This window comes from Micropterus dolomieu, linkage group LG23, assembly GCF_021292245.1.
Source record: "Micropterus dolomieu isolate WLL.071019.BEF.003 ecotype Adirondacks linkage group LG23, ASM2129224v1, whole genome shotgun sequence".
NCBI classification, from domain to species: domain Eukaryota; kingdom Metazoa; phylum Chordata; class Actinopteri; order Centrarchiformes; family Centrarchidae; genus Micropterus; species Micropterus dolomieu.
The window spans coordinates 25,008,514-25,019,226 of record NC_060172.1 but is presented as its reverse complement, the minus strand read 5'-3'; the positions used below and the strand labels follow the sequence as shown (position 1 = coordinate 25,019,226).

General features: G+C 42.8%; 1 protein-coding gene across 1 annotated transcript; it reads left to right on the top strand.

Moving 5' to 3' along the window:
• The first annotated feature begins 2,088 nt into the window (after positions 1-2,088).
• Positions 2,089-8,358, top strand: LOC123963367 (short transient receptor potential channel 2-like). The gene is made up of 13 exons (XM_046040175.1): positions 2,089-2,726; positions 3,006-3,698; positions 3,790-3,990; positions 4,086-4,250; positions 4,389-4,563; positions 4,657-4,857; positions 4,965-5,127; positions 5,242-5,334; positions 5,893-6,085; positions 6,172-6,299; positions 6,392-6,461; positions 6,584-6,701; positions 7,347-8,358. The coding sequence occupies exons 1-13, from the start codon at positions 2,712-2,714 to the stop codon at positions 8,249-8,251; spliced, it is 3,120 nt and encodes a 1,039-aa protein (XP_045896131.1). The 5' UTR covers positions 2,089-2,711; the 3' UTR covers positions 8,252-8,358.
• Positions 8,359-10,713: the final 2,355 nt, after the last annotated feature.

The window sequence follows — 10,713 nt, the reverse complement described above, 5'->3', positions numbered from 1 at the left end:
GTGCTGGTTTAAGCAGGGGAACCTTCCGTGCCATGCGTGATTTCAAACCATGACGTCTTAGTGTATTACCAACAGTAACCTTGGAAACGGTGGTCCCAGCTCTTTTCAGGTCATTGACCAGCTCCTCCCGTGTAGTTCTGGGCTGATTTCTCACCTTTCTTAGGATCATTGAGACCCCACGAGGTGAGATCTTGCATGGAGCCCCAGTCCGAGGGAGACTGACAGTCATGTTTAGCTTCTTCCATTTTCTAATGATTGCTCCAACAGTGGACCTTTTTTCACCAAGCTGCTTGGAAATTTCCCCGTAGCCCTTTCCAGCCTTGTGGAGGTGTACAATTTTGTCTCTAGTGTCTTTGGACAGCTCTTTGGTCTTGGCCATGTTAGTAGTTGGATTCTTACTGATTGTATGGGGTGGACAGGTGTCTTTATGCAGCTAACGACCTCAAACAGGTGCATCTAATTTAGGATAATAAATGGAGTGGAGGTGGACGTTTTGAAGGCAGACTAACAGGTCTTTGAGAGTCAGAATTCTAGCTGGTAGGCAGGTGTTCAAATACTTATTTGCAGCTGTATCATACAAATAAATAGTTAAAAAATCATACATTGTGATTTCTGGATATTTTTTTTTTTTAGATTATGTCTCTCACAGTGGACATGCACCTACGATGACAATTTCAGACCCCTCCATGATTTCTAAGTGGGAGAACTTGCAAAATAGCAAGGTGTTCAAATACTTATTTTCCTCACTGTAATTGTAGTGGAGTAAAAAGTACAATATTTCATGTGTTTAATGTACAAAGTGGCAGGAGAAGAAAAAGTAAGTACCTCGAATTTGTACCGAAGTAGAGGAATAATACACTGCACAAAAAAAATAAAGGGAACACTAAACACATCCTAGATCTGAATGAATGAAATAATCTCATTAAATACTCCTTTCTTTACATAGTTGAATGTGCTGACAACAAAATCGCACAAAAATTATCAATGGAAATCAAATTTATCAACCCATGGAGGTCTGGATTTGGAGTCACACTCAAAATCAAAGTGGAAAACCACACTACAGGCCGATCCAACTTTGATGTAATGTCCTTAAAACAAGTCAAAATGAGGCTCAGTAGTGTGTGTGGCCTCCACGTGCCTCTAGGACCTCCCTACAACGCCTGGGCATGCTCCTGATGAGGTGGCGGATGGTCTCCTGAGGGATCTCCCCCCAGACTTGGACTAAAGCATCCGCCAACTCCTGGACAGTCTGGTGCAACATGGCGTTGGTGGATGGAGCGAGACATGATGTCCCAGATGTGCTCAATTGGATTCAGGTCTGGGGAACGGGCGGGTCAGTCCATAGTATCAATGCCTTCCTCTTGCAGGAACTGCTGACACACTCCAGCCACATGAGGTCTAGCATTGTCTTGCATTAGGAGGAACCCAGGGCTAACCGCACCAGCATATGGTCTCACAAGGGGTCTTAGGATCTCATCTCGGTACCTAATGGCAGACAGGCTACCTCTGGCCCTCACACCACCCTCATGGAGTCTGTTTCTGACCATTTGAGCAGACACATGCACATTTGTGGCCTGCTGGAGGTCATTTTGCAGGGCTCTGGCAGTGCTCCTCCTGCTCCTCCTTGCACAAAGGCGGAGGTAGCGGTCCTGCTGCTGGGTTGTTGCCCTCCTACGGCCTCCTCCACGTCTCCTGATGTACTGGCCTGTCTCCTGGTAGCGCCTCCGTGCTCTGGAAACTACACTGACAGACACAGCAAACCTTCTTGCCACAGCTCGCATTGATGTGCCATCCTGGATGAGCTGCACTACCTGAGCCACTTGTGTGGGCTGTAGACTCCGTCTAGGCTAATTGCCTATAATTTCCACCTGTTGTCTATTCCATTTGCACAACAGCATGTGAAATTGATTGTCAATCAGTGTTGCTTCCTAAGTGGACAGTTTGATTTCACAGGAGTGTGATTGACTTGGAGTTACATTGTGTTGTTTAAGTGTTCCCTTTATTTTTTTGAGCAGTGTATATGCACTTAGTTACATTCCCCCACTGTTTACAGTACACTTCATTTGACTGACTGTTGGCTCTCTTGATGAAGAGCCAATAAACGCAATCAAAGAAGCTTCTCAAAACCATGTAGACAGGAAAATAATTCAAGCTGAGAGAAAACCTTACAGAAGACAAAAACAAAAATGTGTAATGTTAGTAACTATACAGAAATGTAGTTCCATTAAGAGTACAGCATGAAAAGAGAGAAGTTACTTGCTGCTCCTTGTTTTTCCCACTGCTGTGAGCGATGACAGGTGCTGCCTGTTCAGTAATAGATACCTTAATTGTGCCGTGGCACTGTTTCCAATGGGGAGACTGGTGTTAATTCATGTTTGAACGCAGAAACAGTTTGGCTTGGGCCCACCCGAGCATGAAACACTTTGAACCGGTTACATTTTAATTGGCCCTGTCCCATGGGGGATAGAAGTGAGTTTATTGAGTGTGTGGGTGTTGATTCTGTGCAGTCGGCCAGTAGCACATGATCGCAAGACACCAAAGGGCTCCGTTCTCTTCTTATTGGAACTGCTTGTGCAATCTACTGATATCTCTCACCTTCATCTCTGAAACTTAAAATAGCTGACAAAAAGTATATTTCTTATCTCCAGACAATGTGATGGTGTTTTCACTTTAGGATCACTGCTCACAATTGTGCTGTTTTTCCTCAAGGAATGGAAAATCTCACGGTAAGCAGAGTTTGATTTGCACGTGGTTTGTAGAATTTGTCATTCAATAGATCAGTTTAAAACAATTTAGTTGTTAAAAAGTATTCTTTAACAGTAAATGTGTTTCCAGTCTTGTACTAATTTGTAGAATGTGCCACGCTTTTTATTTTTTGCCTTTAGTTTTGTCCAGGCTTTATTTTCATCTTATAAAATTAAAGTTAAATTATCGATTTTCTTCCTTTTTTAAATGCGTGAATGGACAAATAACACAGCTGCTAACTGTACTTTCCTGTCTCTCAGCCAGAACAATGGCGCGAGATTATGAACAAGAAGATGAGGTTCCCTCCCGAGCTCCTCAGTGCCATTCGGGAAGGGAAAATAGAGCTACTGTGTGGACTGTTGAAGACCGGTGATGGCATCATCCGCCAACTGGATGAGTCTGAGGATCGCCAGTGGAGGGAGGCCCTCAACCTGTCCATCCGCCTGGGAAATGAGGACGGCATGGACGCCCTCCTGCACGGGGTCAAGTTTGACTTCCGGCAGATTCACGAGGCCCTGCTGGTCGCCGTAGACACCAACCAGCCCAGAGTGGTGAAGCGTCTGCTGGACCGCCTGGACCAGGAGAAAGGCAACAAGATGGACGTGCGCTCCTTTTCTCAGGCCATCTTTGACCACTCTATTGACAACTCGCAGTTTGCCCCTGGTGTGACTCCTTTGACCTTAGCCTGCCAGAAGGACCTGTATGATATAGTCACCATGCTTACCCAAAAAGGTCACGTCATCCCATTGCCACATAAGATATCCTGTGCCTGTCTGGAGTGTCGTAACGGCAGGCAGTACGACCTGCTGAAGTTCTCCTTGTCTCGTATCAACACCTACCGTGGCATCGCCAGCCGTGCCTACCTGTCCATCACCTCTGAGGATGCCATGCTCAGAGCTTTTGGTCTCAGCAGAGAGCTCCGCAAGCTCTCACAAAAAGAGCCAGAGTTCAAGGTCTGATGACATTCGTAGATGTCCCCACTCACTGTTCATGTTGGTTGTCTGTGTTGTTACTTGACTCTGCTGTGGTGCCTTTCTCCTGCAGCCTCAGTACCTGGGCCTGGAGCAGCTTTGTCAGGATTTCGCCGTTGAGTTGCTGGGCATGTGTCGCAACCAGAGCGAGGTGGCCACCATCCTGAACAGCTGTGGAGACGAGAGTCAGGAAGCCATAGAGGAGCAGGCCTTTGAGGAGGGAATACCCAACCTGTCACGTCTGAGGCTAGCTGTCAACTACAACCAGAAGGAGGTAGCTAGATAAAGAAAGTGAGAAGAGTAAAAACAAGACATGTACTTGATCCATGATCTGTCTTTCCCCTCTCTGTGTGTTTGTTTTTTGTACAGTTTGTAGCCCACCCAATCTGCCAGCAGGTGCTGTCATCTATCTGGTGTGGGAACCTCGCAGGCTGGAGAGGCAGCAAGACGGCCTGGAAGCTGTTTGTCTCTGTGGGGATCTTTCTCACCATGCCCCTCCTCTGTCTCGTCTACTGGCTCGCACCCAAGTCAAAGGTTTAAAAAAAATAACTAAATGTTGAGGGAGGTTTATACTCACAGATTGTCATGAGAGACATTCAATCAAGAAAATAAGACGAACAGGAGATTCTTGGCCCTAATATGTCATCGTCTTTTGTGTTTTCTTTTCACCAGGTAGGAAAGATGCTAAAGATTCCTGTGATCAAGTTTCTCCTCCACTCAGCCTCCTATATGTGGTTTCTCATCACGTTACTTGGAGAATCAATAACAATGGAGCTGTACCGAGACAAATATGCCTCCCGGCAGCAGAACATCCTGCACAGCTCCTTCCACATGGTGTGGGTAGTTGGTGGGTTCACTCTCTCTTTTCTAACTCCCTTCTCTCATGGCCTGGCAATAGATAAATCAGGTTTTAGTGTTTTTGCAATGCTGTCTTATGTAGGGTTCTTCTGGTATGAGTGTAAGGAGGTGTGGATCGATGGGCTGCGGAGTTACTTGTTGGACTGGTGGAACTGCTTGGACATGGTGGTGCTCAGCATGTACCTGGCATCCTTCGCGTTACGTGTGCTTATAGTGCTCAAAGGTTACTTCCTCTGCCTTGATCCTGACGGCACAGAGGAGTGTGTCTACTTCACTCAGACTGGTAAGACAATTATGTCAGATTTATACATTGTTTTATACATTTGTTGGAGGTCTTAAATGTTCTTGGTGCTAAACTGGCCTGTTTGGTTGCGTGAAACCATCCTGCAGTGCGTGAGGACTGGCATCAGGAGGACCCCCAGTTGATTTCAGAGGTGCTGTTTGCAGTAACCAGCATGTTGAGCTTCACGCGGCTGGCGTACATCCTGCCAGCCCATGAATCTCTGGGAACTCTGCAGATCTCCATAGGGAAGATGATTGATGATATGATGAGGTAAGAGCCCTTTCCATTTTGTTTCCTGGATTATATATCTGCATATTTGTATATTGATCATTGCCTGGTTGGAAATTCAGGGCCAATGAGGATGTTTTCTTTTTTCTTTTTTAGATTTATGTTTATATTGATGATCATTGGAACAGCCTTCCTCTGTGGCATCAACAATGTCTATGTTCCTTATGTCATCTCTCCATATCTTGGCAGGTAAGAATATGGAGTCTTCAGCTTCCTATATACTGTACCCTGCTGCAGTGGTTAGCACGGTGACCACAATAACACAAGGTTGCCGGATAAAATGGGGACAGATGAAGTAAATATGAAGTTAGCTTAGCTTAGCATAAAGACTGAAGGTTTGGGGATGCACCTAGTCTGGCTTTGTTCAATGGTTAAAAAAAAACAGCACCTCGAAAGCTCATTACAGATATAGATTGTTTTATTTGTACAAAAAACAAAATGTAAACAACAAATTATGATGATGAAAATAATTTAAAGATAGTTCAATTCTCCTTCTTCTTGTATTTGAGACTATTTTTTACCCTCTTCTGCATGCAGGAACTCAATCTAATCTTACTTATTCAAATTATGTACAGAAAATAAATCATCTGTCTACACTTAGCAACCCAGGTGTGAAAACTATGCCTGAGTAAACTAACTTCCCGGGCTGCTGAAAATAAAATAAAACACAGAACATGTCACAATTGTTAGTTTATAAAAAAGTCTTAAACACTCTTCATGATAACACTATCCGCTGCACTTCTGCAGGTTTAATGAGACGTTCAACTTCTTATTCTGGACCATGTTTGGCATGGCCAACCAGGGCTACGTGGACATGCCGGAGTTTGTGTTGGCAGAGTTTGTAGGAAGGATTCTGTACGGCATCTTCACGCTCGTCATCGTCATCGTCCTGCTCAACATGCTTATTGCTATGATCACTAACTCCTTTCAGAAAATTGAGGTAAAGAGATGATCTTCATGTGACACGCCTGCAATAATATGAGGAAACCAAAGACTGGCACTGGCATCTCAACTTTTTAATTTCAGGATGATGCGGATGTTGAGTGGAAATTTGCCAGATCAAAGCTGTACCTCAGTTACTTCAGAGAGGGCCTAACCATGCCTGTGCCCTTCAACATCATCCCCTCACCCAAATCTGTCTTTTACATCTTAAGGTGAGATCTAAAATGCTAAATGCACCTTTGACCTGCAAATACACTTCACTGTTTATCTATATTTTAATTTATTCATTTTAATTCTGTTCCAGGGGTATCTTTAGACGAATCTGCTGCTGCACTTGTAAATCTAAGGAAAACTATCCCCCTATAACCTCTATGGTACGTGTATGTTTAATGCTCGCATACAGGAGATAGGGTGAATGTACTAAAAAAATGTCTTACACAAATTCTTTGCTAAACACTATGCACTGAAATTCATAATGTTAAATATGTGTTTTAAGACCAATGTTAAGGGATCTGAAGACAGCCAGGTACCTTACCGGCAGCAGGTGATCAGAGCTCTGGTTCAACGCTACATTGAGTCAGCTCGCAGGGAGTTTGAGGAGACAAAGAGGAAAGGTAATTGTGACACACATCTGTCAGGGCTGAACAGTAAGCCAGTATTAAAAAGTCCTGTTGGATCAAAGACCTGCCCTGTTGCATGTCGCCCCTGTTCTCCCTTCCATCTTTGTCTCCTACTAGCTATCTAATTTATAGTCTAAAATTATAAATTATATAAATGTTATGCTTGTGAGTGGTTTGAAATTATACTAATATAATAATATTTTAGGACTGTGATACACAGATCATTCATTTTCATAATAACACAATTTCACTGGAGATAATAATAATAATATATATCAATTTAGACATTTTAATTTCAAAAAAGTCTTTATCGAAAGTCTGCCTTTTATTTCATGTTAAGCTAACAGATGCTATATGGGTAAATGTTGGTAGCAGTTGTTGAGCTAGCTTAAGATGCAGGGAGCATGTCATTGGCTGAAACGTGAGGGGGCGTTAACAACACGCAAGAAATAAAAAGTGTCAAGAAATAATGAAAGAAATGAGACTCTTGATGGCACAGAATAAAATGCTAAGTGTTAAAAGATTTTCCTATGAAAAAGTATTTGATTAAAACCCCTAGCCTGTAGAAATTGAATAGCATTATTTATCAATAAAGTGCTTGCATGTTGGGTTGTGATTGGGGTTCTTCTCTTCCCTCAGATATTGGTAACCGGATCACTGAGCTGAGCAAAGCAGTCAGCAGGATGCACATTGATATGAAAATGATGCAACAGCTTCGGGTGGATGATGGACACTCTGCAAGCGACGCATTGACCAAGGATTGCTCCTCCATACTGGGGAAATACATCATTGGTGCTAAGAACAATTTCAGAGGTTTTGACACCAGACCAGATGACAAAATTACAGCACTCAAATTGACAGTGCACAATGGAGAGGAAGGGGTGGATAACGAGAAGGTTGACTTAGATACACACAAAAAAAAGGAGTCAGACGTACGACAGAATCAGGGGGGCGAAGGTGGAGCAGAGGGATCACAGCAGGTAACAGACTGTGATTTTGTGAAAATGGAGGAAGGCAGAGCTAAAGCAGAGCTGGGGGATAAGACGTGTGAAAGTGATAACAAAGAGCAGGTGGAAGAAGACAAAAATGAATATACTGACACTGAAGTGAAAGAGGAGGGGGTGGAAGGGACAAGTTTTAATAATATAGAAGAAACAGTAAAAGCCAAGGCCACACAGGGTGAGGCAGAAAAAAGTATGGAAGGAGAGATACTGACTGGAGCGAAGGTGGGTGGAAAACGCACAGAGACGACCCCTGAACAAGCTGAAAGCCTCAAAGTCAGTAATGAAAACGCCGACACAAAGAGAATGGTAAACAAGTTCAAAGACATAGAGCTGCAAGAAAAACAAGTGGAGGCAAGATGGATGAAGGGTAGAAAGTCTGAGGATAATGTAGCAGAGAAGCCTTGTGTCAAGGCAAGCAATGAAAAACCTGGAGGCAAGAAAATGATTCCCTCGCCAACAGGCAGCAGCAGCTCCCAGGACACGGGCTTTGGTTCCCGAGAAGGGGAGGGATCGATTGATGGGATGCTAGTGAGGTCGTAACTGGTGATGTCCCTTTTAAAGGGCCACACTGACTATTTCAGGTTTTGGCCCTTTGGTCACCTTATCCAATATCTGAGGAGACACAATTAAAATTTAATAACTTGGTTTTCCATGGCCTGCAGCTTTATAATTTTGGCACTGTGGTGGAGATGTCTGTCTGTTGGTCCATACAAAACTTTGATCCAGAGTAACATATCTTAACATCTATGGGTCAGATTGGCATAAAATCTTCTATATATTAATGATTTTTTTTTTTTTTTTTACAACCCCTTGATCTCTTGTAATCTAGATTGGTCAGAATTTCTCCTTCACCAACACTCATGAAGGTCCGCTTGAAAACTAAGCACCAGCAAATAAAATATTAGTTTGTATACAGGATAACACTTCATAATCTAATCAGCCTATTAGAAAATTTAATTTGCTGAGCACACTCATATTTTGGGGTTATAATTATTATTGCAGCCTACTGGGGCTACTAGCACAGCTTCTAGGCTTGCTCACAGTTAAAAAATGTTTTAACTAAAACGTCCACAATTTGGGAAATATAGTCTTGCACATACCCACCCATAAGACACCAAATTGTCGTGTTTTTGTACCAGTTAAACAAAGAACATATAACGTGTAAATTACTTAGCTTTAGAGGTGCTGCTAGGTTGTTAACAAACAAAGCTAACCACCTTCATATTTAGTGTGCATACATGAGAGGCATCTAACTTTCTGCCAGAAAGCAAATAAGTGTGTTTCCCAGAATGCTGGACAATTTCTTTAATCTTAATTGCTGATACTGTGAGAGACCTTTCATGTGGTGTAGCCAATAAGTGTACAAAAAACTGTAGCTTTTTTCCCTAGTTCTACTCACATCCTCTGTGAAATAAGTGAAATTGGTTCATTGGTCAGTTAATTAAGCCAAGTGTCACACGCTTGTTGTACTGCTGCTTTGTGGGTATCTCGCCCGTCACTGCCACTTTCTAAAGTTCACTGTTCATTAGCAGAGAGCCTTTGCTGGTCATTCTGCTTTCTCTTAATATTCAAACATCAGATGAAAATAGTATTGTGTTCAAGTTTTGCACAACAGTTACTTTTTAACACAATTAAAACATCTAAAAATATTTTTAACTTTGTGTTGATTGAGATTATGAATTGGTGTTTCTCTTTAGTAGGTTGCAGACCTACAGTGAGGAAAATAAGTATTTGAACACCATGCTATTTTGCAAGTTCTCCCACTTGGAAATCATGGGGGGGGGGGGTCTGAAATTTTCATCGTAGGTGCATGTCCACTGTGAGACATAATCTAAAAAAAAAATAAATAATCCAGAAATCACAATGTATGATTTTTTAACTATTTATTTGTATGATACAGCTGAAAATAAGTATTTGAACACCTGAGAAAATCAATGTTAATATTTGGTACAGTGGCCTTTGTTTGCAATTACAGAGGTCAAACGTTTCCTGTAGTTTTTCACCAGGTTTGCATACACTGCAGGAGGGATTTTGGCCCACTCCTCCACACAGATCTTCTCTAGATCAGTCAGGTTTCTGGGCTGTCGCTGAGAAACACGGAGTTTGAGCTCCCTCCAAAGATTCTCTATTGGGTTTAGGTCTGGAGACTGGCTAGGCCACGCCAGAACCTTGATATGCTTCTTACAGAGCCACTCCTTGGTTATCCTGGCTGTGTGCTTCGGGTCATTGTCATGTTGGAAGACCCAGCCTCGACCCATCTTCAATGCTCTAACTGAGGGAAGGAGGTTGTTCCCCCAAATCTCGCAATACATGGCCCCGGTCATCCTCTCCTTAATACAGTGCAGTCGCCCTGTCCCATGTGCAGAAAAACACCCCCAAAGCATGATGCTACCACCCCCATGCTTCACAGTAGGGATGGTGTTCTTGGGATGGTACTCATCATTCTTCTTCCTCTGATTTCTAACCTTTCTTAGGATCATTGAGACCCCACGAGGTGAGATCTTGCATGGAGCCCCAGTCCGATGGAGACTGACAGTCATATTTAGCTTCTTCCATTTTCTAATGATTGCTCCAACAGTGGACCTTTTTTCACCAAGCTGCTTGGCGATTTCCCCGTAGCCCTTTCCAGCCTTGTGGAGGTGTACAATTTTGTCTCTAGTGTCTTTGGACAGCTCTTTGGTCTTGGCCATGTTAGTAGTTGGATTCTTACTGATTGTATGGGGTGGACAGGTGTCTTTATGCAGCTAACGACCTCAAACAGGTGCATCTAATTTAGGATAATAAATGGAGTGGAGGTGGACATTTTGAAGGCAGACTAACAGGTCTTTGAGAGTCAGAATTCTAGCTGGTAGACAGGTGTTCAAATACTTATTTGCAGCTGTATCATACAAATAAATAGTTAAAAAATCATACATTGTGATTTCTGGATTATTTTTTTTAGATTATGTCTCTCACAGTGGACATGCACCTACGATGACAATTTCAGACCCCTCCATGATTTC

Coding starts and splice junctions, on each gene's coding strand:
- LOC123963367 (XM_046040175.1), top strand. Junction 3,699..3,789: donor AAAAAGAGCCAGAGTTCAAG/GTCTGATGACAT, acceptor TTTCTCCTGCAG/CCTCAGTACCTGGGCCTGGA. Junction 6,086..6,171: donor ACTCCTTTCAGAAAATTGAG/GTAAAGAGATGA, acceptor TTTTAATTTCAG/GATGATGCGGATGTTGAGTG.